Source organism: Mauremys reevesii, linkage group 18 (assembly GCF_016161935.1).
Source record: "Mauremys reevesii isolate NIE-2019 linkage group 18, ASM1616193v1, whole genome shotgun sequence".
NCBI classification, from domain to species: domain Eukaryota; kingdom Metazoa; phylum Chordata; order Testudines; family Geoemydidae; genus Mauremys; species Mauremys reevesii.
In genome coordinates, this window is record NC_052640.1 from 14,846,688 (window position 1) to 14,874,510 (window position 27,823).

General features: G+C 42.4%; 1 protein-coding gene across 13 annotated transcripts in view; it reads left to right on the top strand.

Moving 5' to 3' along the window:
- Positions 1-27,823, top strand: part of FBRSL1 (fibrosin like 1) — a 739,850-nt gene that overhangs the window by 367,698 nt on the left and 344,329 nt on the right. For 11 of the 13 annotated variants that reach the window (XM_039504497.1, XM_039504484.1, XM_039504491.1 and 8 more), the window contains exon 4: positions 2-37. The exons of the other annotated variants lie outside the window; for them this stretch is intronic. In XM_039504497.1, the coding sequence (XP_039360431.1) occupies positions 2-37 (36 nt within the window). The remainder of the gene's footprint in view (position 1; positions 38-27,823) is intronic. 13 annotated transcript variants of the gene reach the window in all.

Consider the following 27,823-nt stretch of genomic DNA (forward strand, 5'->3'; position numbering starts at 1 on the left):
GAGTTCTGCTCAATCGCTTTCAGGAAGAGGCTATTCCGTAAGTCATTTTACAGCTAATTCTTTCACTATTGTTGCTGTTGATTGCAGAGGTTTATATTACCTGTTGCATATCCACTGACACTAAGGGAATACAAAACATGAAAAATAAGCTTTGAGCAAAGCACTGTCTTGTGTTTCTAGCAAGCGACACCTTCTGCACACGAGGGAACAGTGAATTGCCTATTTTCAAGTCTCTTGAATTTTGTTTTCTTCATGGGTTTTTTTCCCCCGAACTACTTTTGACTAGTCAATCAGGTAATGAAAATTTAAGAAACAAAAAGGAGATTTTTCTAAGATAGATGCCTGTCTCCCATTGATTTTCTAACTACCCCTTTGTGCCTTTGAAAATTTGATTTTGGGTGGAATATTTTCAAAATGTTAAATTCTCTTGCTGGCAAACACTGTGCTGTATAACTGGTCAGAACAGAATAAATTTCACTTGATTTGAAAACAGGGTAACATGATTGTTTTTGCCTCCAGTAAACCAGGATGCCATAATTATAGGCAATGTTATAGGCCGTGAGGTTCAAAAGTAGATGCATGCAGATGCAGTTCCACAATGGTTTTTAAATGGCCATTTGTATGTGCAGATACTTGAAGTTATTTGTATGCACAACGATGGTATTTTTCCATGTAGATGTGATGCACTCATTTGTACGTGTGCCTTGCACTCATCCACCTGAAAATCGGGCCTGCAAGTTTATTGTACGGAATTTATATGAGACAAGTGACACACAGGTATACGTTGTTTATTTAAGACATCACTAAAGCCCTGGATTTGTATTACACACAACTCTTAGGAGAAATGTATGGCATTTAGATGCATGTAATGACATTGCTGGTCTCCTATCAAGTCATGTGTTCTCTGATTATTGGTGCAGAGGTTGTAAGTGAAGTGGTTTGATGATCTGAATTAGAAGTGTGTTAACCATTTAACAGTCCCTACATATACTAACTGGCAGTAGTCACTCCTTTTGCAAGATCTGTCACGACATAAGTTTTATCTTCTAGGTGAATGACCCGGAATGTGTGTCTTATTTCAAGAGCCCACTGCTGCTTCCTTTTAACAATATAGTTTAAAAAGGGGGGCAGGTTGTTACATATTGTTTATGAGGTTGATGTAACAACCTGACACAGAGCCTTTTAAAGTAATTGAGAATGATTCTTTTTAATGATGTATGTTGTACATTTGTCCATTTGACACGAGGGGAATAGAGAGAGATTATCTGAGTAATGTGATGGAACCTGTGCGTGTCCAGCTGGTGTGATGTATACATTAACATTGGGAAGCTGTTAGATGTGTCCCAGTTTCAGAGTGACAGCATCACACACATACTCTTGTGACAGAGGCACAAGGCAGTGTGAAGTGCATTGGCATGATAGTATCATATGATTTGGAGTCTAAAGGCTTTACAAATAATATTTTGGAGATGTTGCTGATGTTGACATGCATCTCAAATATCTTGCAGTCAAAATATTTATTGTATCTCAGGTGAGTGTCATTGCTTAACTCACTTGCCGCATGAGATCTTTTGCTCTAGCATGAAGATTCAAATGTACATGTGCAAAATAGAGCAGTTAATCTCCCATACGTTTGAAGGACTGGATCCATCTAGACCAGGGGTTGGCAACCTTTCAGAAGTGGTGTGCCGAGTCTTCATTTATTCACCCTAATTTAAGGTTTCACGTGCCAGTAATTTATTTTAATGTTTTTAGAAGGTCTCTTTCTACAAGTCTATAATATATAACTAAACTATTGTTGTATGTAAAGTAAATAAGGTTTTTAAAATGTTTAAAAAGCTTCATTTAAAATTAAATTGAAATGCAGAACCCCCCTGACCGGTGGCCAGGACCCAGGCAGTGTGAGTGCCACTGAAAATCAGCTCGCGTGCCGCCTTCGGCACATGTGCCATAGGTTGCCTACCCCTGATCTAGACTGATAACTCTTTAGGTTATGTCTTCTGTAAAGTGCCATGCATGCCTACGGCATTATATAAATAATAATGAATCACCTTCACAAATTTTATGTCTGGGAATTAAACAATTTCCCACTGGCCATAACATGGGTTTCAAAATCTGAATGGAAAAAGGCCGAAGGATTGTTCAGAAGCCCCTAAACAATACATCATTGGGTAATTTTGTCCGTTGCTGACTGAAAATAAATCTTTTTTGTGTGTGTGTCTTTAATAACTGATCTTCAGAAATTATTTAGCTCCTTGTCTGAAAACTGGTTTTGTTCTGTCTCATTTACCCAACCCAGACCACCTCATAGGAGGGGAGAGCTCTTAGCATCCCCGAGCAGTGTTTTGAGATCATGAGTAGCCTGAGCTGGCATTGCTTTTCCTTCTGGGTTGTCATTTTATCTGTTAAATTGCCTTCTGCCTCACCATGTACCAGCTGTTGAGGCTGACCATTTCCCTTAAGACTATCATGCTGTTCTAAATTGATCCAACATAAGGCCAAGACTATAGCTTCTAACACTGCCAAGATCCCGTTGGCCCAAACTTAGCTTGGAACCTGACTCTCCCAGGTGGCACTAAGACGTTCTAACCACTGACTCAACAAGACTGGCCAAGCTAGGGGTTATCCTTAATATATTGCAAAGGTTTCATTTTCACAGGGAACTAGCTGTATATTAAGCACTAAATCAGTATTTTGGCACGGCCCTCTGTTTATATCAAAGCCTGTTTGCCAGACATGGTGAAAGCATGTATAAAAAAATAGCATTTACAAGAGTAAGGCACAGTTTCTTTTACTTGTGCCTTTTTCTCTTGATATCTGTGATGGCTTATGTTATTGAAGACTGTCACTTACAAAATGGTACGTAGTTACTATGCAGGGTAGTTGCTCTGGGTTTCACAAAGAGCTGGTTAAATATCAAACTACGTTGGACGTTACATATTAGGGTTTGCTTTTTTTAAATGAACTTGCTTTGAATCTGCATCCTTTCATGTTTGCTTTTTTCAGTTATCCTTGCAGATGAGTTTACTGTTAGGAACGTTCATATAAACACCAAGTTTGTAAGGAAATATTTACTGGTAAGAGAATTTGAAATCCAAAACCATGAGCCAAAATCCTTATTCAAAGATTTAAGCTCATCCAGTCAGGAAACAGAATGCTATGTAAGCCATGTGTCCAATTGCAACATCTCAAATATTGAATGCTTCAGGTGACAGCTTATATAAAAGCTATAGACCAAAGACAAGATTTTCAAATTGGAGCCTAAAAAATGAATTTAAGCGCCTATACAAGAGACCTAATTTTCATTTGCTGAACAGCCCAGCAACTCCCACTGACTGAGTTTTACTCCTAAATTTGAAGATTTTGACCACAGAACTACTGGTGGAAATTGCTTGCCATATAATTTCACAGTTTGTTCACAGATAGCTGCTGATCAGAAAAAAAAAGTGAAATTCATTGATTATAACACATTTGTTATGAATTTACTGCTCAACATAAAGTTTCAAACAAGGATTAATTTTACCTGGGACAACATGGTTATGCAACATATGTAGATGTGTGGATTAGCAAGCTGTTTATCTCATAAGCAGCGTAGCATGAGTTTTTCATGCCCTTTTTCTGTTGCACGTCAAATGTGTATTTTCTCTGTGTTGAGAAATGGAATGGTAGCATATTTTTGGAGGGTAATAACTTACTCTCCATTTCTTTATTTTAGCAAGTATGTGATAAAGCAGTGGTCCCCAACGCGCGGGCATCTTAATGCGCCCGTGTCCTGGTCCCCGGGAGAGCACCTGCCGAAATGCCACCGAATTTCAGCGGCATTTCGGCGGGGACGCATCGAGATGACGACGCTTGCTGTCAACAAGTGACATAATCGAGAGGCGTCGCTCCCGAATTTCGGCGGGGACGCCTCTCGATGACGTCACTTGTTGACGGCAAGCGGTGTCATCGAGAGGCGTCCCCACCGAAATTTGGCGGCATTTCGGCGGGTGCTCCACCGCTGCAGTGGTCCTTCGGCTGGCGCCCGCCAGCCAAAAAGGTTGGGGACCACTGTATAAGGTATTGTGCTATGCCTCTCATGCACATGGCTGAGATCAGACACTCCAGCTTTCAGCCATTCTGAGCCAGAAATGTGGTTTTTTTGCAAGCAGAAAAAAAACAGATATTTTGGGTAACAACTTAAAACAGGCAAATCCTCTTTCGTACATTTTACTTGTAGACTTGGAAATTCTGGAAATGCTTCACTGATGTGTCCAGTTTCTAGATTTCACTAAGATTGCGCTGTCGAGCATTTTAAAAATGTATTCTTTATAGTGTGACAAGGTGGGTCCTGTGCTTATTGGCGGATTTGTTCACCTCAGAGATTCACCATGTGGGTCAGGGAACAGCCCAGAGACCTTCTCCTCTGGTAGAACCCACAATCCAGGTCAACTCCTCCTGTGTCTGATCAGGAGTTGGGAGGTTTGGGGGGAACCCAGGCCCGCCCTCTACTCTGGGTTCCAGCCCAGGGCCCTGTGGACTGCAGCTGTCTAGAGTGCCTCCTGGAACAGCTGCACGACAGCTACAACTCCCTGGGCTACTTCCCCATGGCCTCCTCCCAACACCTTCTTTATCCTCACCACAGGACCTTTCTCCGGGTGTCTGATAATGCTTGTCCTCTTCAATCCTCCAGCAATATGCCTTCTCACTCTTAGCTCCTCGTGCCTCTTGCTCCCAGCTCCTCGCATGCACGTTATAAACTGAAGTGAGGTTCTTTTTAAACTCAGGTGCCCTGATTAGCCAGCCTGTCCTAATTGATTCTAGCAGTTTCTTCTTAATTGGCTCCAGGTGTCCTAATTAGCCTGTCTGCCTTAATTGGTTCCAGCAAGTTCCTGCTTGTTCTGGAACTGCCCCTGTTACCTTACCCAGGGAAAAGGGATCTACTTAATCTGGGACTAATATATCTGCCTTCGAACACTCTTCTTATGACCCCTTGACCGCACTCCTGTCCCTGTCCTTTTATTAGTTGTCCCCCGAAATTAGTGGGTTTCTGAGGTCCTGTAGATCCCCCCCTTAGGCTGGGGGTAGGGGGATCCTTTAGCATTGGGCGGGCTTCCGCCCTCCCGGTTCCCAGAAACCCAGTAGATACAGCCTGGATTTCTCCAGGTGTAAAAAAAAAACAAAAAAACAAAAAAAACCCACTCTCCTGTAGCCATCTGGCCTGACCCTCTCACAACAGTTATACATTCGTTTGACACAGTGTGTTTAGGAACTAGTGATAATGAATACAATAACAAATTACATGGACTGTATGAACACAGCTAAAATGCCTCAGCTGTTTGAAATGTAGAGCATGGCTTACAGACAAGTCTAGGCTAAAGTTGTGCTTGGCTCATTTTTGTATAGAGGAGAAGGGGCAGAAGTGGGAATACATGGTAATAAAAAATCTTCAGATAAATCATGTAGCTTGTTTATAGAACACCTGTATAGCTGTTCCTGTTATGAAATGAAAGGGGATAAAATGCAAACTTAAAAGCACATGGCAGATCCAGGTTCAGTGAACCAAATTGTCTCTGGGTATCCACTGGAGCAAAGTGTTGAAGAATGGAGCTCTTCATTTTATTTTTGGGGTCCTTTTTTTAAAACTAATAACAATAACATGCACTCGGCAACAAATGCAGCTGCTTTTTACTCTATGCTGCTGTAAAATATCAAACTCTGTGCAGCCTATTCCTGGCAGCCCATCAAAATAATTTATATTTGAAGATCATGTATATCAAGGTATGTCTAAAACACATAAGGCTTATAGAGAGATCTTGAGATGATTGTTTCTCTGTTTGGGGCATTCAAACTCATAGTGATTAGTGCATCTTTCCACCATGTTGTGACTTCTCATAAAAGTGAAGTACTTATACAGAGAAAGTTAGAGCCAAGCATAATGTAGGCAACCACTTGCAATTTTCCTGAATGCACATGTCCACCAATACACCTGATTCTTGCTATTGAACACATCTGCAACTCTGCTATAGACCCTTCCTGAGTGTAGTCATTCCTGTCAATTTGTATTGAGGTTTTGAGAACGGGTTTCCAAGCAATTAGTAACCATCTTTAAAGCCAGTTGTCTAAGTGACTGCTTCTTACTCTCTACTCTGTCTCAACAATTAAGCTCTGCTAGGATAATCTCATCTGTCTGTGTTTGATCCTTGGCTTTCCAAAGCTCAGAAGCAGGACATTCCCAGTTTTAGGTCCTGGATTTGGCTCTTTCTGACTCTACAGTCAAGTTGGTCAACTTTTGATCACTCTGCAAGGCTCTTTTGTTCATGTCAGGCTTTTGCTGAATGTTGTTTTTTTTTAATTTCCCTTCTGGTTTCTCTCTCCAACAGCTTATTAGCGGAAGTGTTAGATCAGTGTTAAAGCCCAAGTTGTGTTATAATAAGAATTATGGGCTCAATTCTGTAAGGTGCTGGGCACTTTCAACTTGCATTGAAGTCAGTGAAGGTTGAGGGTGCACAGCACCTTACAGGATTGAGCCCTAAATCAGGTAATTAATAAATAAATAAATAAAACTTGACAAATAAACGTAGTGCTGAAGGGACTGAAGAAGCCATTAAACTCATAATGATATTCCAGCTAGCCACTACTCATCAGGTGCCCGTAGTGCCTCAGCCTGGAGGGGATACTCTTTATTATAGCCACATTCAGAACTTCCCTTGATGTGCTTTCTACTGTTCAGAAATGAAATCCCCGGAGACTGGCCTTGATGTAGTACTTTGCAATACCATGTTCTCACATCCCAGGGTCGTCGTCTTGTCATGTCCTCATATTCTTCCCACCACATCCGTGCACATGTGATTGGCCGATTGTTGCACTTCGCCAGGTCACTGAAAGAGCATTTGTGCTCAAGCAGCTGGCATCATAGCCTCAAATGATGAAACATTTCCTATCTGCTACACTCACAGGTATTGGGGCTGATGATGTAGTCCCACTTGATCATTACATCTCTAGACCAGCCAGCTCCAGCGTGGAGTTGATTGAAAGTAACAGCATGTAGTCAGGGCTGATCTGCAGCGGGTGGTAGGTGCTTGACTGGTGGGAACTGGAGTCCACAGGTTACAGGGTTGTTCCCTACTTTTGTTTGCCATAGCTGAACCCTTGTCTGTTTGAGTGACAATGTTAGGGGTTTAATGGTGGTGAGAAAACTTTGTTGTGACTTCAGTTGACTCAGCATCAATGTTACATCACATAGCGGATGTCTTGGATCTGTGCATTGCCTTGTACACTCGACTCTCCTAGCAACTTTCCAGCATTTATCAGGAGGAGCAATATCTGCGAGGCCATAGAGGCTGTTGATGTGGGTAGGCTTAAGGCATCTTGTAATGTCACAACAGGCAGAGGTAAGTAGAGGGTTTAACTTTTTTGCATGGGGGGATCATGCCCAAACTGCACAGGCGTATTCAGCAGAGAAGTAGCAAAGTGCCAGTGCAGTTGATCACAGAGTGGAGGTGTCTGCACCCCACTTTGAAGTAACCAGGTTGCTGAGAGAGTTGTTTTGTATGCCATCCTTGGTTTTAGTTTTCTCAGTGTGGGCTCGAAAGGAAAGTGTGTGGTGGAGAGCAATACTGAGGGATTTATGTAACAATACATTTCGTCCCAAGCCAGCCATTGTTGAGTTCACCTTTGACCCCTCGGTTTTTTAAATGCCATGTACTTACTGACATCTTTGCTGGGTTTGCATGCACTTGGTTGGCTGCATAATACTTGTGTTAAGTGCATTCTCCAGAGTACTCTCTAATATGTCAAACTCCTTGTGCTGTGTGGTGCCGCACAGATCATCTGTGTGTAGATAAAGCACCTTGTGCCGGGATAGCTTGCCTGGACATTTGTGTAGATGTTGACTAATGTAGGTGCTAAGACACTACCTTGGGGGAGGTCACATTCTGTTGTTGCCATCGGCTTTGTTTGCCACAAACGTTCACGAAGGATTGTCTGTTCTCCAGCATGGTCTGTATTAGCTTTGTGAAGTGGCAGTCCTTCGTTGCCATTAGTACCTTGGCAAGGAATCCACAATGATTGAGTGCTTCATAGGCAGCTGAGAGATCAACAAACACTGCTCTTGTCATCAGTCTCCTTTTATATCCATCTTTGATATATTGTGTCCAGTTCAGAAGCTGTTCAGTGCATGACGAGCCCGGTTGAAAGCCAGCCGTTTTGTTGGTTAAAAAGTGGTTCAATAACTGGTGTGACAGTAGTCTCTCAAACAACTTTAAAATATCACACAGGATATTTTATTGAGATAGGTCGAAAGTTTTTTTTAAAAAGATCAGATGGTTCCTTACCAGGCTTCAAAAAGGACCCCTGCCTTGGCTTGTTGCCAGAGTTTTGGTATCTCGAGCTGGATGAGACTGGTATTGGACATAGTCTGGAGCCACTTCCATGTGTGTGAGCTGAAATTTTTGATCTGCTGTTTGGATGTCATCTAGGCCTGCTGCTTTCCCTGTTTTCAGGGCACATGCTCTGATGATAAACGTACTATAAGATAGATAGAGGAGGGAGATGCCAGGTTAGATATCCAAGATGAGGCTCTTGCTCCTTGGGATGAAAATACCATGGAAATAGTTCATTCAGCCAAAAAGGGGATGGACAAGAATGGGAAAGTACCCCAGTCAGTTAGAGAGAAGTTTTGATGGGGTTCTAGACACACTCCTGTCCAGTTCTCCTCACCCGGGAGAAAAGTACCTCTTACCTAGGGATGCTGTGTGTTAAATGTGGGAAGGAATACTTGAGACTCTAATAGGGATGAAAAAGATCTCCTTGGGGATCGGAGAGAGAGACTGTGCCAAGACTATTCTTTTATAAGTTTTGTGCTGTGTGCACACTGCTATAAAATCCCTCCTGTCCTACAGTGAATTTTCTACCCTGCAGGTTTAATTCCATAGGCTAACTCTGAGTTCCTGTTTTTAAAAATTAATAAATAAGACGCCCCATCCTGGAGCACAGGAGAAATCTTAAAGTTCCAGGACTATAACCACACATCAATCTGACTCTAAAAAAGTCTTTATTAGGTTTCTAGACACATGCATTTTATTCTGCATGAACCTGTTATCCTTGTGTTGGGATTAGCCCAAAGAAGCCCTTGCTGCCAAATAAATGCTCTGAGTTTGTTGTATAGACTTCACTTTTAATTCATTGTGCCACGTGAGATCTTGAGTCAAGCTGAATTCAGTGGAAGTATGTTGACTTAAATCCGCTAAGGATCTGGCCCCTTGTCTTTTTGTGATACTTCCACAATCTGGGAACTTAAATGTGCCTGGAAAATTAGCATGCACGGCATTTTGGGCACATGGAGGGCTTTTGGAGTGTGTGAAAAGCCCCATGGAAAACCTAAGCCAAAAAAAAGTAAATAAACTCAAATACGTGAACTGTACAAATAGGGATGTGCATGGACTTTACTAACACACAGTTCCTTTAAAAGTTCCCTTCTCTTAGAATCTGTTTCCTATTAAATGACATTCTGCTTTTAATTATGATGAAAAGTCCCATAAATTTTCACTCATCTCCACAGCCGTAAATAAGCACAAAGGGCCCTTGCTGGCTAAATTTCAGTCTATCTGAGTCAGTGGCATTGGCAGAGGGTCTGATTGTGAGGCTCACAGAGCAGCCATATTGACAAAGGGCACCCCTTTGTTTATAAGACATGAGCATAATTGGATGACGTTGATTTACATAAACTGACAAGCATTAATGCAAGTGCAGCTAGCTGACACGGCAAGACTCTGAGATCCCCTCGAGGGATGGGTCATATGACTCGTCTCTGATTTTTACCACATTTTTAATCCGCCCCCGCCCCCCCATGGGGTGGTGGAAATCCTATCTCTAGTCTGACTAGAAAGCCATGATTATTATACAAACACATCTCCAGAAAGTCCCCCCATTAAGCACTTTTGCATAGGATAGCCTAGCTGCCCACAGCCCTGCATACTGGAATAAAGAGATGTCCTAAATCCATCTTGAATTCGCTAGCCTGGAAAGGACTACATACTGCTGAAGAGGAAAGGCAGAGAGTTTTGAGGAGATCTGGTCTTCATTTCTGGACCTTTATGATTAAGAATGGCCTAAGGTGGTTATGTTGTGTGTATCTCATAGCTTTTCTTATGTAATAGGTCAGCACGTTTCAGTGTCTTCGTCTTCACATTGTTTGTCCTGTGCTCTCTTCTTCTCCATTTCCAGTCTTTCCTTACTTCCCTTTCTGTTTTAAAAACAAACAAAAAACAGACTAGCAATTCATCTCAGTCAGGATCCAGCACGCTTATCTGATGCTAATGTTGCACTAGGCAGTGGTGTTGTTTTATGGGAGAGTGGGGCATTTAGATTTTTTATTTCATTCTGTCACAGGGTTATGTGTGAGCTATGACCACACAGACAAAAGTTTGATATACCCAGTTCCTGTGGACTATACAAGCGGAGATGGCCTGTTTATTACACTTCATGCTGTGGTGGGGTCATCAGAAGAAATTAACATGGTGGGGGGAATTCATCAGCTTGTTTTCTCATATCTTACATGCTTTTATTGAAACCTCCACCCAAAACCACTGAGTGAAGGGAAGCAGCAGAGGAAATAACAGTGACATTAACCCAAAACACTGGCACAAAAGTAAAAGAAAGGGAAAATGATGTGTTATGTTGGTCTAATTAGCAATGGAATAAACAACAGTGTGTGGCGGGGGAAGTGGTCCAGTAACCCATGCATATACGGTGTTTGCCTAAGAGAATGTAAGCTAACATATCAGTTGACACATTAATATATAAAGATGTTTTAATTGGTTACTTCAGTAAATACTCTCTCCCCCACGCACACAATTTTTGTTAGCTAGTCCCCATATAGGTCTATGATTGTGTTTTCCATTCATTAAACACCAGCCACAAAATAGTCTGTAGTGGAAAACTGCTGTTTAGTTCTTGTCTGCACTGCAATATGTAAGTGAAGTTTCACCTGGTCTGACTCTGCCCTTCCTGCTCCATCCCACCCCCTATTAATATATTTATATATATGTTTGTTTGTTTGTTAAAGGCCAGAGGCAAATTTCCCTGACCAGTTCCATCATATTCCTAACAGAAAACAAGGTGCAGCTTTGCAGCTAATGAGACAATAAACCCAAGTCATACCTCACACCTTGGAAGGCTTCTAATAGCACCGTAAAGATTTAACACAGTGTTACAAAAGCTGCAAATTGGGAGGGGGGAATAAATCTAGTGTACCACATGGGCTGGGATTTTTTCCCCGTACAGTTGCAGACTGACTGCAATTTAACAAGCTATTAAAAATGTACAATACCTTGATATATGCAGTTGCATCTTCAGGAGGAAGGTAACACTCCATTCACCAGGGGATGAACTTGAGTACAGAAATTACACAGCTTTCAGCTTTAAAAGAAGGGTGGTGTTGTAAGCATGCAGCTCAGTCTCACTGGCTTCAGTAAGAGAACAGCAGCCTGTGATCCCCAGAAGTGGACCAAGATTCATGGTCTGCCTTGCTCTGAATGGCGAGGAAGGGGATCTTTCAGCCCTTGGGTGTGGGGGAAGAAGAGGTAGTGGGGGAGCTGACTGAGGATTGGATTTTTTCCACCAAATTCATTTTTTTGCTAGAGGATAAAGGCAGAAATCCTTGTCAGCTGTACAGGATGCTGTTTGCACTTGCCACCTTCTTAGAGATCCAGCTTCCCATTTCCTGGTGGTTAATTCCAGATACACATGGTGTGACTTGGTTGGCAACTTCTTAGAAACTGAAATAACACCCAGGTGCCCTTTTCTGTTTTATGGCAAATAAATAAATGCAACCAAAAATGACTCCTCCTTAAATAACACACAGGGACTGACTTCACCTCACAAAAGCCAGACAATTCAGGGTAAAGGCAGAAATTGATATAATTCCCTTTTGCTTAGTTATTGCTTCAAGTCAAAGTTGCAGAAACTATCAGAAGCCTGCATCCCAAGAAAGGGGGAAAAAATTCATAGGCAGGAGTTGTAGACCAAGCTGGATGAGCAAGCATCTCAGAGAGGTGATTAAGAAAAAGCAGAAAGCCTACAAAGAGTGGAAGATGGGAGGGATTAGCAAGGAAAGCTACTTTATTGAGGTCAGAACATGTAGGGATAAAGTGAGAAAGACCAAAAGCCATGTAGAGTTGGACCTTGCAAAGGGAATTAAAACCAATAGTAAAAGATTCTATAGCCATATAAATAAGAAGAAAACAAAGAAAGAAGAAGTGGGACCGCTAAACACTGAGGATGGAGTGGAGGTTAAGAATAATCTAGGCATGGCCCAACATCTAAACAAATACTTTGCCTCAGTCTTTAATGAGGCTAATGAGGACCTTAGGGATAATGGTAGGATGACAAATGGGAATGAAGATATGGAGGTAGATATTACCACATCCGAGGTAGAAGCCAAACTCAAACAGCTTAATGGGACTAAATCGGGGGCCCCAGCTAATCTTCATCCAAGAATATGAAAAGGAACTGGCATGTGAAATTGCAAGCCCATTAGCAAGAATTTTTAATGAATCAGTAAACTCAGGGGTTGTACCGTACGACTGAGAATTGCTAACATAGTTCTTATTTTTAAGAAAGTGAAAAAAGGTGATCCGAGTAACTATAGGCCTGTTAGTTTGACGTGCAAGGTCTTGGAAAAATTTCTGAAGGAGAAAGTAGTTAAGGACATTGAGGTCAATGGTAATTGGGACAAAATACAACATGGTTTTACAAAAGGTAGATCGTGCCAAACCAACCTGATCTCCTTCTTTGAGAATGTAACAGATTTTTTAGACAAAGGAAACTCAGTGGATCTAATTTACCTCGATTTCAGTAAGGCATTTGATACGGTTCCACATGGGGAATTATTAGCTAAATTGGAAAAGATGGGGATCAATATGAAAACTGAAAGGTGGATAAGGAACTGGTTAAAGGGGAGACTACAACCGGTCATACTGAAAGGTGAACTGTCAGGCTGGAAGGAGGTTACTAGTGGAGTTCCTCAGGGATTGGTTTTGGGACCAGTCTTATTTCATCTTTTTATTACTGACCTTGGCACAAAAAGTGGGAATGTGCTAATAAAGTTTGTGGATGACACAAAGCTGGGAGGTATTGCTAACTCAGAGAAAGACCAGGATATCATACAGGAAGATCTGGATGACCTTGTAAACTGGAGTAATAGTAATAGGATGAAATTTAATAGTGAAAAGTGCAAGGTCATGCATTTAGGGATTAATAACAAGAATTTTGATTATAAGTTGGGGGCACATCAGTTGGAAGTAACAGAGGAGGAGAAGGACCTCGGAGTATTGGTTGATCGCAGGATGACTATGAGCTGCCAACGTGATATGGCCATTAAAAAATGTAATGCGGTCTTGGGATGCATCAGGCGAGGTATTTCCATTATACAAGGCACTGGTGAATCCTCATCTGGAATATTGTGTGCAGTTCTGGTCTCCCATGTTTAAGAAGGATGAATTCAAACTGGAACAGGTATGGAGAAGGGCTTCTAGGATGATCCGAGGAATGGAAAACCTGTCATATGAAAGGAGACTCAAAGAGCTTGGCTTGTTTAGCCTAACCAAAAGAAGGCTGAGGGGAGATATGCTTGCTCTTTATAAATATATCAGAGGGATAAATATCAGGGAGGGAGAGGAATTATTTAAGCTTAGTACCAATGTGGACACAAGAACAAATGGATATAAACTGGACATTAGGAAGTTTAAACTTGAAATTAGACAAAGGTTTCTAATCATTAGAGGAGTGAAGTTCTGAAACAGCCTTCCAAGGGGAGTAGTGGGGAAAAAAGACATATCTGGCTTCAAGACTAAGCTTGATAAGTTTATGGAGGAGATGGTATGATGGGATAGCCTAATTTTGGCAATTAATTGATCTTTGATTATTAGCAGGTAAATATGCCCAATGGTCTGTGATGGGATGGGATCTGAGTTACTACAGAGAATTCTTTCCTGGGTGCTGGCTGATGAGTCTTGCCCACATGCTCAGGGTTTAACTGATCACCATATTTGGGGTCGGGAAGGAATTTTCCTTCAGGGCAGATTGGCAGAGGCCCTGGAGGGTTTTCACCTTCCTCTGCAGCATGGGGCACAGGTCACTTGCTGGAGGATTCCCTGCACCTTGAGGTCTTTAAACCACAAGTTGAGGACTTCAGTAACTCAGACATAGGTTAGGGGTTTGTTACAGGAGTGGGTGGGTGAGATTCTGTGGCCTGCGTTGTGCAGGAGATCAGACTAGATGCTCAGAATGGTCCCTTCTGACCTTAAAGTCTATGAGTCTTTGAGGTGTGATCATAAGTCTCTTACTGCATCTGCTTTCTCATCTTTTCAATCACAGAACAGGAACTCAGGAGCATTGAGGTCTTGTAAAATTACTTTCAACAATCTTAACCCTATTCTGTTTTTGTGTGAATTTTTTGCTACTTTATTCTTGTTTAGTAATCTCCTCCTGGCATTGATATAGGCACCCAGAGCTTCTTTTAATCACCCCCACAGTTCTTCTGGTTCGTACGTGCTAATGACATGGCTGCTGCTTTTGATTGGAAATACATTTTATAACCTACTGGAGGGGGGTTGTAACCTAGAGGTCAGTTTCGAGCACAAACTTGCTTTTGATTACCACTTAAGTAACACAACAAAAATTCCAATTAGTACTGCAGTGGCCAGAGCTTTTCTTTTCTTTTCTTTTTTTTTTCTTTTCTTTTCTTTTCTAGGGCTTGCGTGGAGAATGCTGATGAGCTGTTTATTCATGTTTTCATCACATCTCTGCTAGGTTTTAAGGAAGTTCACTGTTTTATGGAAGTCTTCCAGATTCTGTCCTTTCAAGTTAGTTGTGACTTACCCAGAATTCTGCAACTAGAACAATAAACTGGCTGGAAATTCACATGACATGACATCACAATTGATGGTTTCCAGAGACACCTAATCTAACTTTTAAATTTCTTTTCTTCACTGTCATCTAACCCTCTCCATGTTGTATGGTCCTATACCCCTCTTCAAGCTGTATATTGACTTACTCCATATGTTTCTGGGTATTTGTGGCCCAGACTCATAGTATTTTAAGGAGTTTTTGGAGGATGACAGATTCATGGGCTGCTTATATTTTTTCAGGAAGCTTCACAACATTGGTAGCCCTTGTGGAACATGTCAGGAGCGCATAGGCTCCAGGCATCTGGAATTGCCAGCTGAAGTCCCGTTGCATATACAGAGCAAAATTTTGTTCAAACAGAAGTTGTGGGCTTGATGTAGAAATTACTGGGTGAGGTTCTTTGGCCGGGTTATGCAAGTGGTTGGACTAGCTGATCATAATGATCTCTTATTGTCTTAATATTTATTAATCGATGCATTTTTAAAACTTTATAATTAGTTCAGTATCCCTTTGGCCAAGGTGTAGCACCCTGAGCCTTGTAGATGTAAGCTGCTATAGTACTGCACTCTACATTACTTTATATTATGATGCATTATGGCGGTAGTAACTAAAGGCATGTGGTAAGGCGTCAAGGAAAAATGGTGTAATGAACTGGCTAAACTGTGTGTGTGTGTGTGTGTGTGTGTGCACGCGCAATGGATCAAAACTGTTCAACTGTGTCTCATAGGCTCTATACCACTAACAGCTAGAGCTGAGTAAATCATTAATGACATATAATTTTAATACAAGTTGTTTATAGACTTTCACCTCTCTTTCTGTTTGCAAAACATGATTTATTAATCTCTCAAAATTATTCATGAATTTGTTGAACTGATTTTTCCTCTGTGAACCGCTCATTGTGACAATTCATCATTAGAACTTTGGAAATGGGGCTGTGCTGGTGGTGTACCTAAACGGTGTCACATTGTTCCTGTGTCCTGAATAGGAGATTTAAGGCCTGGTACAATGCAGTGGGAGTCCTTTTATTGTCTTCACTTGGCATTGGTTCAGGCCCTCAGGTGATTAACCAACACCATGTGAATTTGAAACGAGACAATCCACTATAGTTTGAAATTCACTTTCAGAGACTATTCATGCTTAAGAGTCACTTTTTTCTGAGTATTCTTGCTAGCAAAACTTGAGCACTCGAGTGTTTGATAGATGCACACATGCAAGGGTCATGGTCAGTGTCAGATCAAACCTCATTTTCCAATTCACAGAACATTTTTTCCCCACTATTCACCCAGCTCTTCTTAGCAAGCTGAAGGTCCTTACAAGATTTTTGCCCAAATCATAGGAGGCTGCATTTGTAGGGAAAGTGGTGCAGCTTCTTGAGTGTTACAATTTCATTTGAAGTGACCATGAAGTGCCACATAAGTGACAACCATGAACTCCTTAAGAAGCCACAGCTGTGTTCCAACGTTGACACACACTGTTAAGGACTTGCTGGCATTCTCTTCGGAGCCCTAACTTAGTTAATTTCTAGAAGGTTGGGGCATGGGAGGAAAGTGGTAAATGGTTCCTGTTGACAACATCATACAGTAATATATGTATGTCATATGAGGAACCTGACAGCTTGTTTAACTGAGTCCGTTTCCTGCTCGCGATTCACTCCAAGACGACATGTGATTCTAAGAGCACTCAAACAGGAAGTTGTAACTTCACCAAAACTGTTTAGTTATCGGTGCAATATCTGCGGTCAATCCTCTGTACAGCTTGTGGCCAGCTTTTGGTTAGCAGAAAAAGACACTTTGAGCTGAGCTGGCATCAGTTCCCACCTACTTAATCAGTTAAGCTGTGAGCTATGTGGTTAAGACAGGTCCCCTGGTTGTTTTGTGGATTTCCAGTGACAGGAAGGTTGAGACGTGTTGAGTGGTTCAGACAGGAATAGCTTGGTTATCTGATGGTCACCCCAGAGGCTGATAAAATTATGTGAGCTCTTTTCTGAGAAGACATCAAAAAAAGCAGAAGCTGTAGCATGTAACCACCTGAAGAGTTTACAACGTAAGGGGAAATTTTACTTATCTTAAATGGCTCAAAACTGTTAACCCATCTTCACCACTGTGGACTACAGTAGCGTCTTAAGATTTGCAGTCAGAAAATACGTTTGACAAACTGTCACATTAAACAAAGCTATAAAGAAAACCAACATACCTTAGGGCTTGTCTACACTGGCACTTTACAGCTCTGCAATTTTCTTGCTCAGGGGTGTGATAAAACACCCTCCTGAGCACTGCAAGTTTCAGTGCTGTAACGTGCCGGTATAGACAGTGCACCAGTGCTGGGAGCTGCACTCCCAGTGCTGGTGCAATGCCCCTCATGGAGGTAGTTTTTTTTAGAGCTCTCCCAGCGAGCTGTGCTGCAACTACACAAGCCATGTTAAAGTGCTGCCGCTGAAGACGTGCCCTGAGAAACATTATGGCTAAGCCTTTCAAAAGTGATTTTGGGTGCTTCAGTTTTTCAATCAACCGGCTTGAGAAACATCAAAGGGCCCTGATTTTTAGAGGGAGCATGCTCCGTGTATTCTGAAAATCAAGCCTCTTAAAGATTCCCAGGTTGAACATTCAAAAGCTGAGGCATGCAAAATCACCAGCCCCTTTTGACAATCTGGGCTGTAAAGTCCATCTGTAGTATAAGGGCTTTGTGTGTAGGATGGTGCCCACAGACGGGTAAAGGCACCTGCTCCTGCTAGCTGAAGAAGCTCTCCTTTAGCTCAAATGACAGGACTGTGCTTTTAGAATGGAAGAATGGGGATTCTGCTCTCATCTCCCCAAGTATATGCGATTCATCTACTGATCTCTCTTGTTGATAGCTCGTGGATTTGTTACATACCCCAAAATATGCCACCAGATATCAGCTGAGTTTTTGATTTTGAATTAACAGGTGAGAATCCCGCATTCTTGTGCATAGCCTCTGGATGGCATTTTCAGAGATGCCCAAGGGAGATAGGCCCACCCGGGGTCACTGAAATTAAATGGAAGTTGTATGCCTAACTCCCTTCGGCAAACTTTGAACATTCCAGTGTATATTTTTTAATGTGAGCAGCAGCAGTTTAAAATTGTGCTATGAAGCTGGGATCAGGGAAGCACTTGACAATGTCCTTTTACCACTTCAGTAAATCCTGGATGTGCATGCCTCAGCTATGAACGCACAGCATGTGACAGGCCCCTTATGCAGCTTAACGTCCTCGCTCCCTTTAAAAAAAACCAAACCAACCTGCACGGTGGGTATGCTCAGTGCCCTGATAGTAGTGCTTTCCTTCTGTCTCTGGAATCTTGCTCCCTAGACCTGCCAGAGCTTCCTTTGCCCACTGCTTCAGGTGGAAGGAATAACCCAAATAGTTCAGCAACTTTTATTCCTGAGGCTTATTAAGAAGCTGCGTTGGTGGCTTCTCAGATGAGTTCGGTCTAGGCCTAACTCAGAGGGTATTAGCTGTGGCATCGGCCTTTTGGGATTAGAATACAGAAAATGGGGACATCATTCAGGCCGCTAGGGACACTGGATGCTTCTCTATCCATCCCACCTTGTGGGAAAGTCCATTGTCCAAATCTGATTACGCAGATTGGACAACAGAATATCGGGTCACTATAAAGGATAAAGGCATCATGCACGAAACAGAGGACTGGTGTAATGTGACCTCTCCAACTGGATAGTGAAAGGCCTCTACTCCGCTGCAAATCTCTGAGGTAAAGTGGACAATGTTCTGTTTCATTGGGAGAGAGCTCGGTGGGTGACCTGGGCAAGTCACTTAGCTGATCTGGGCGTAAGTTTCACCACGTAGAAAATAGGGACAATGACACCTCCTCTGTATAGTGCTTTGAGATCTACTGATTAAAAAGCACTGTACAAGAGCTGGGTGGTATTACTTTATTGTGGGATCGCATGATGTGATCTATGATTTATACTCATGTTGATTGTAATAACAGAGCATCATTTGTTTGCTAGCTACTGGGTTCCACCAAAAAAAAAGTGTGTGTGTTTGTTTAAGATACATATATAGGATGGGATGTATCCTTCTGCTTTGTCTGCTCTCATTGCACGGCTCAGACACTTGCAATGACAACCATAACAATCACTGGGTTTCTGACTCAAAGCTATTTCCTTTCCTGGCACAGATTATGTCTGGTATGCATAACGTGTTAATTTAACAAAGCAGTTCTTTTGATACAGCTTTAATTTTTTAACAACAGCTCGGAGGCAATGATGTACAGATTATATAGTGTCAGTTTCCCAATTAAAGTTTTACAGGAAAATACTGTGTTTTTGCTTTAAGCCTGCTTTGAATGCTTCCTTCCGGCACTTGTGCAAATGAAAACTGTGCTATTGCAAAGCATCCATTTGAAACCTTGAAATATTTATTGAGGCTGCATTGAATACTGAAGGAGGAATCTTCCTGTAGGCTTTTTGATATCTGTCATATACATATATTTTGTAATCAAATGTCTAGAAGCTTATTGTGGTGTTTTTGTTTTTTTTTTTAAAAAGGAAAAATATTTAGCACATTAATTTTAGAACTCTCATGAAATCTTATCAAGAGTGAGACTGTGTCTTTGAAGTATAGCCTAATAAATATGAAGCCTCTGTTAATTATTATGCAGAACAGTTTGTAGTGATGACTAAGCTGCTGCTCATCTGGTAATGTCAGTGGGTTTTACAGACGTTATGGAGACTGCCTGTCCAGAGTAAATGCCTTTCGGGCGAAAGGGTGTGTGGTTGGAGAGGTTAGAAGGAAATGCCCATGATTAGAAGCTTACACACAAACTGAATGGTGTTTTTCTGTCCCTGATAACAGGAGACCCAGTGGCTGACCGTGTCTCCTGTAAGCCACAGAAGACTAACCATGTCAGAAATAGTCTGAGCTGTTCAGTCAGTCTTCAGGAAGTTGTTCCCCAAGTGTGGTACATAGGATGAAACATTTTGAGGATCAAGTAGTGGGGTAGTAGGATGCAACGCTTATGGGACAGCTTATGTGTCAACAGACAAATGCCACTGTCCTGTAGCATTTTCTAAGCTATTAGCTGTTGAGTTTTTTTAACTCTGGTAACACTCGCAACGTGTTAGGCTGCTCACACACAGAGAAAGGCACATCACTATCCTCAGGGGCGGCTCTAGCCATTTCACCCCCACACGGCGGCGCGGCTGCGCTGCGCTCTGCTGGTCGGGGTCGCGGCTCCGGTGGACCTCCGACCAGGCGTGCCTGCGCGGAGTCCGTCTGGTCCGCGGCTCGGGACCCCTCCGCCAGGCGTGCCTTTCGGGCGGCACGCACGGGGGGCGCCTGCTGGTCGCTGGTCTGCTTTCGTGTGGATTCTCCGCAGACGCAGCCAGTGAGGGGTGAGGGTTCTCGCCCTCGTGGACTCCCCCCGACGCGCACCGCGGATGCTCCACCGGCCGCGGGACCACCAGCGGACCCTCTGCAGGCACGCCTGCGGGAGGTCCACCGGAGCCACCTGCTGCCCTCCCAGCGACCAGCAGAGCGCCCCCGCGGCATGCCGCCCCAAGCACGCGCTTGGCGTGCTGGGGCCTGGAGCCGCCCCTGACCATCCTGAAGAGTTTACAGTCTACATGTAAGGCATTTGATCAGAAAAAGCATTGAAAGCATCTTTCAGATTGCAGTCCATAGACATTTGGATTGAACCATCGTTCATTCCATGCATTTCCTCAGAAGGTGCAGTATGCAAACTGAACTGAAATGAAATTATAAAAAACTAGACCATTATTAACTGTGTAAATATAAAGACTGAAATGGTGGGTGGTCATTACCACAATTGATTCTATTTCCTATGTAAGTTTCTCTCACACCTTCTATGGGCCTCTTTTTTTTTTTTTTCCTCCTGCTAACGCTCATCTCAAATGATTGAGACTCTGCCTGTTGTTGGTATGCATCTTTCACCTTTTCATGTTCTCTGTGTGTATAATATCTCTGTGTGTGTTGTTCCATCATTTGCATGCAAAAAAGAGGCTAGCTAGCTCAAGCTCATGCTACAATAAATTTGTTAGTCTTTAAGGTGCCACAAGTACTCCTGTTTTTTTTTGCGGATACAGACTAACACGGCTGCTACTCTGAAACCTATGCAAATCTTGGAAACTCAATTTTCAAATTTAGTCTTTAGAAAGAAGGGTCTTGTCACTCAAAAGAGAATTTTTCAGAGGGGCAAAAAAGGGATTTTTAAAAATTGGCTGCTCTTGCAGGATGGGGAGCATCGTGTGTAAAAATGCTAATGACCCAGAAGCGATGGAATCAGGATGACAATCTTTTGGTTTCTGCCTGATGATGTTTAGCATTTGATGAAAACCAAAAAAATTTTGTCCCCTGCTGAAGGGAGAGGGAGGCCATCTGTCCTGTTTCCAAAGCGAAGTGCTGCAATCTCATATGTTTGGCACTCTTTTTCCAGCAACCTCCCTGGATTGGTTCTATTGTTTGATACTCATGCGCTCCTTATTTAAATCTTTCCTTTCAAGCTTGGCTGCATCATGTTTGTACCATCTACATATGATTCCTTTTGTATTTAATTGCTTTGGAACAGACTGTGTCTTTATTTCTATACTTATAATTCAGAACAAACACACACCAACATTTCTCAGCACACATGTTTTCTTCAAATATTTGTCTTAAAAAATAAAGCTTGGCTGGGCATGCCAAAATCAGTCTCATTATCTCCAAATGGATCTCTCCTGTTTACAGAAAATTGCAGGGAAATGAAAGATGCTGTTTCCAATAAAGACTTCATGTTGTGCAATGTGAGAAGATAAGGCAAGAATTGATTAGTATTTCAAGCAAATTTGAGAAGACACAACAGGTCCCTGGACAATTTTTTGGTTAAGAGCTAGCCAGATACTGTGTACACTTTACAGGGCATCTGAATATATATATATATATATATAATTTAATATATAAGTTAATTTAATATATATATAAAGAGAGAGAGAGAGAGATTGTCTCCATTATTTCTTGCATCAGATGCTGGAGCAGAAGATGGTTATGATCTTGCAATAGAATATAGTTTTGGTCCTAAGCAGAGAGAGAGAAGGCTGGAGGGGTGGAACAGGCATATAGACTAAAGGATTATGTAGGGACCATAGTGGAATATAAATAAAACAACCCCCACAAAATCCTCACATCGTCACAGAATTTTTACGTCTCTCCTGACATGCACCACCTCCCCCCGCTCCCAAAAAAAAAGTTAAAGCACTTATGTGGAAAATAAAAGCCAAGACGTTTATTTTCAAAACCAAGAGAAACTGATTGTTTCAGTGACTTTATTTCTGAAAAGGCCAATGATTGATGTAGAGTTGATCATTTCTTCTGAAGGATGTTAATGCTTTGGACTAGCAATTAGTCTGCATCACTGACTAGCTGCATTATGATTGGCTTAAAGAACAAAAGCATTGTGTGTGTTTTAGCCTGTCAGAAATCAGCTTCTCTGTAAACTTGCTGAGTTTTTAAAGTATATTTAGGAAACACGCAAGCTTTTGGATGTCTGAAGAAATTTTAACAAAGAAAAATACCTCCCATCATTCAGTTGTTTGGTTAGATGGCAGGATTTGAAATGGTCGTGGCCTTTGGAACGTAGTGCTGAAATCCAGATGACCTTACAATATATTGGAATTCAGTGCCCTAAACCTTTGAGTAGCTATTGGAGATCTGAATGTGGTATGAGCAGCAAAGAATCCTTTGGCACCTTATAGACTAACAGACGTTTTGCAGCATGAGCTTTCGTGGGTGAATACCCACTTCGTCTTGCATCCGACGAAGTGGGTATTCACCCACGAAAGCTCATGCTGCAAAACGTCTGTTAGTCTATAAGGTGCCACAGGATTCTTTGCTGCTTTTACAGAACCAGACTAAACACAGCTACCCCTCTGATACTTGAATGTGGTATGTAATAGTGGAAGTTAATTTAAGCAGCCTACTTTGATTGAAGTATACATAGTCAAGCATGCATAAAGTGGCATGAAGTGTAATGCAAATGAACCTGAGACTAATATGGCACATAGGAATCAGGGAGCTGGTATGCTTTAAAATACAGTATACGCACTCTACCCATCTTGTTGGCCCAAAGTATTATGACATGTTATGCCATAAGATCTAATTGTTTAACAATCCTGTTCAGGTGATTGGGTCAGAAATCAAAAACAGCTTGTTGGTAGAGGGATAGCAGTTCTGCAATGAAAATTTGTGGAAGGCAGCTTGTGTTTTCACAGTATACAGATAAGGAAATGACTGGAGAGCTAGGGAGAGTAAGTAGTGGAGGAACTGGGTAAAATCATGTGTAAATACGCAGAAACAAAGCTGCTCACTGCTCTGCCTGCCAGCTGTCTGTGTAGTGTGCTTCTGGGCCAGCAGCACAGATTGTAATCTCTGGGACATGGTATGAAGGGTGCAAATGATTCAAAATGTGAATGGTAGGCGTGACATCTGGCAGTTTCATTCACTTGTGTTTAAAATGTGTTGTGAATGGCAAAAACAGAGCAGGAAATGTCCTCAAAAGGGCACTGAGTCTACTGCTTCACATTTTGATAAATCATAGGTGTGTGTCTGTTCCATGTTCTTCCCATCGCCCTCTTTGGCAAGCAGTTTCCTAAACCTCCCTTCTACCTCCACTACTCTGCAGGCCACTTTTCATCCCTTTGTGCCGGGAGACAGATAGGATAGTAGCAGGATTTCTTCACCCATCTTAGGTGACCAGCAATGAGGAGTTACAGAGATCCCAAGTAAATCCAGAACGTGCCACATCTATCTGTCTCGGCGGGAGTACGAGGACAAAGGTGTTGCCAACTTTTGTAATCTTACTACAAGTCTTGCAATATTTGGTATTTTCCATAAAGCTCCAGCTCCTGGTGGCAAGTGATTTTATCAGAATCTTCTTTTTCATTTAAAAGAAAGGGGTGGGAGGAGACCACAACGAATTTCTAACCCTTGTGGTTGTGGAGCAAAGTGGGAACTGTGAGGCTGTAAAACAAGAAGGCCCATAAAAAGAACACAAATGTATTTTTTTTAAACTTGTGATTTTCAACCAATCTCATACTTTTTTGGTGGCCCTGAGGTATGAGTTTTGATTGCTTGGGGCTGGCCATGCTGATGGAAGCATGTAATTAAAGACTGCATCATGAAGGGCCAGACTGAAAGTTGTGCATGGAGCCTTAACGCTGGTATTTCCTGATTCAGACATGTGTATACATGTGACCTTAAAATTCACTGTAGAAAGGGGATCTCGGGCAGCTCTGTCTCTTATTCTGTGCTTGTACCATTCCTAGCACAATGACGCCCTAATCTTAGTTGAAACCTCTCAGCTCTGTTGTAACAGCAATACCACTAATAATAATGAGTAACTTTTCATGTAAACTCTTACAGTGAGGTTGTTCTAGGTATTCGGTCAAAACATCCTTTGGGTGGACGTGGCAATTGTATGTGCATTAGAATAACTTGTAGAAATGGGGCAATTTGTTTCATAGGTTTTTTAAATAAAGCAAAAATCAGGATTATTTTTGGCATTCTGTCGGTCCCCTTATTACCATGTGTTTTTATTGAAATGCTGTCTGCTAACCCCACTATAATATGAGAGCTGTCAATGACTCCATTATACACACAGATTATATAACTTGACTGAAGAATTTTCTCTTGCCTGCAACTCAGCCTGACAGCCAACTTGCTCTGTAGCCATTTGAATCCAGAGCGGTGCAAACCAGTTAATGATTTTACAGGATGTGCTTTTTTTGCTCACTTAATAAACATTACTCAAAAGCGGCTTCTTTTTTCTTCAAAGCTACAATCTTTAATGGTTATAATTCCAACATCCTGAATGTTAACCAGAAGAGGAAGCACGGTCTTGTGTTTTAAAACACAGGACTAGGAATCAGGTGGTCTGAGTTCTATTCCCAACTCTGCCATAATCTTGCTCAGTGATTCTGGGCAAGCCATTTAAGGTGTTTGTGCCTCAGTTAACTCTTCTATGGGATTGGAAAGACCCTCAGGATGTGCTGTTAGGCCTAGTGAATACAGAATTAGACTGGGATTCCGGAGACTTGGGTTCTGTTCCTGACTCTGCACTGGCCTGCTTGAGTGATCTTGGGCAAGTCATCTCCCCTTTCTGTGGAAATGGGAATAATGATGCTGACCTCATTTGTAAAGTGCTTTGAGAGCTATTGGCGAAAAGAGCTAAATAAGAGCTGGGTGTTATAATTTATTTAGTCAAATTATGTTTATAGTGCTCTGTGACATTCTCAGGTGAAAGGTGCAAAAATATTGATATTCGATAGTGTTAGGGATGCATGAATCTGTGGATTTAAGAAGTTAACCAAGTAGCTCATGACTCAGAGCCTTTACAGTCCTCCAGGGGCAGACCCCAGCGCGCCAAGCGTGCGCTTGGGGCGGCATTTTGCCGGGAGGGTGGCAGGCGGCTCCGGCGGACCTTCCGCAGTCATGCCTGCAGGAGCTCCACCGGAGCCGCGGGACGAGCGGATCCGGTGGACCTCCCGCAGGCATGGCTGCGGAGGGTCCGCTGGTCCCGTGGCTCCGGTGGACCTCCCGCAGGCATGGCTGCGGAGGGTCTGCTGGTCCCGTAGCTCCGGTGGACCTCCCGGACTCTCCGCAGGCACGTCTGCAAGAGGTCCCCCAGAGCCGCGGGACCGGCGACCGCCAGCACGCCCCCCGCGGCGTGCCACCGTGCTTGGGGCGGCCAAATTCCTAGAGCCGCCCCTGTCCAGGGGTGAAATTCACCACTGTGTGGATTGCCAGCAGAAAATCTGTTCACCTCTGAAATCCTATTCTGAGTGTTTAAGTGATGCATAGCCCTCGCGCTACCCCATTGCTTGGGGTGAAATTTATCCCATGGCAAGTAGCATGGAGTCCATGATGTATGTGTTGGAAAGACTTCAATAATCCATGTTTACGAAGGTTAACTCAGGATTTCTAAAAGTGCTTTTCATGAATCGCTGTATCCATAATCTGCATGCTAGGGGCAGGATACTCCTACCCAATGTGTCCTGTAGATCGTTATTGTATGTTCTGCATGTGCAGTTTCCACCATCATGAGCGAGAATCCTGAATGAGTATAGAATGTACAATAGAGATTTGCTCCATATTTTATCCTGAGTCTAAAATTGTCTGAATTAAGATAGCTAGTCCTTCTAGTGCTGTTACAGTCTAAGGTCTGTCAGCTATCATTTTGACTGTAAAACAGCATTTTTCTCCATTATATTTTAACACATTTTTGGAGGGGTAGAATCACAAAAGCGCAGAAAGCAAAGCAATGATTTATGCTGAAATTCTCTCCTTAACAAACTCCATTCTACCTCACTATTCCAGAATATAAGATTACCTACTGCTTGACAATTCCTGCAAAACCTAGGCATGCTGAATGAAGGGATGGCCTCTTGTTAACTCTGAATGTTCTTGCTTTCTTTGCTTTTTCAGGTTTGAGTTAGGCCCCTTGATGTTATTTCAGAGTTGTCTTTTTGATGGTTTAAAATGATAATAGTCTGTGTCATCTGCCCTTTAGATGGAGGGGTTATGCCTCATCCTTTATTCCTTCACTCTCCCTATAAAATCCTTCCCACAATGCACCAGAGCCGTTTGCAGGTGTTCACGTAGCTCTGCCCTCTCACATGAACAGCAAATTAGTAACAGAAGCTAATGGCCCAGCATGGGGCCATCAAAGGACTGACAATTCCAGCCTTTCCAAAGGACCCTTTATGTCAAAACCCCCCATGAGACCTGTCCAGCTGAAAAGACTATTTGTCTGTCCCTGTGTGCGGGCCTGCTTCAGCAATGAAGCCTGCTGCTGGCCTCATGCTGAGACCCTGACTGTTGCTGCTAGCAACAGATAAAAATCACTGTTAACCACATTAGGGCCCACAACACATCAATCATGTGGCCCAGATAAAGGCCTCAGGCCTTTAGCCCTATACTTTGGTTGTTTCTAAATAATTTCCAGTGGCTGAGCATACTATGGTGTAGGCTGGGTAATTCAGTCCAGAAAACTTCATTTCACTGAAAACGCTTTGATTTTTTTAAAGACTGTTTTTGTTCAAATAGATGTTTTGTTTCAAAAGGGGGAATTTAACTGATGAAAGAGACGCTGTGGAAAGTTCAGAGTGAGAATAATAAATACAATTTCATGCTTAACTGCAAAGTATGTTCAGATAGGTTGCAGAAAACAGAGCATTTCACTAGTAGTAAGGGGAGGAAAAACACCAGAAAAAAACACCCCAAAAACTCAGCAGCAGCAACAACCCAAGACTTTGTAGGAATCCTCTCTGCCTATCTTTCATTTTGCCTGAATTTATATGCATTTAAATAGAGATTAATCTCTCTCTATAGATAACATCATCCCCACCACACTTTTATTAAAGAGATTTATATCCAAGTATCAAATTACAATTTTAATACAGCCCAGTTGATTTTTGGTAGCAGCAAATCATATTTGTAACTCTGAATAACTAAATAACTTTGACAGTAGCAAATTTTCTCCATGGCACAGCTAATTCTTCATCCTGGCTTAAGGTTCCACAGCAAAGCCATAAGAAACTGTGATACTTGGAGGCTGGCAGTCATGTTTGGTTTTTTTTCTTACAAGTTAGTGATACTGAGGGCTGGTCTACACTAAAGGGGAAAATCGATATAAGATACGCAACTTCAGCTACGTGAATAACGTAGCTGAAGTCGAAGTATCTTATATCGATCACTTACCCGTCCTCACGGCGCAGGATCGATGTCCGGGGCTCTCCATGTCGACTCCGCCACCGCCGTTCGCGGTGGTGGAGTTCAGGAATCGATAGGAGCGCGTTCGGGGATCGATATATCGCGTCTAGATGAGACGCGATATATCGATCCCTGAAAAATCGATCGCTACCCGCCGATACGGCGGGTAGTGAAGACGTAGCCTCAGAGAAGAGA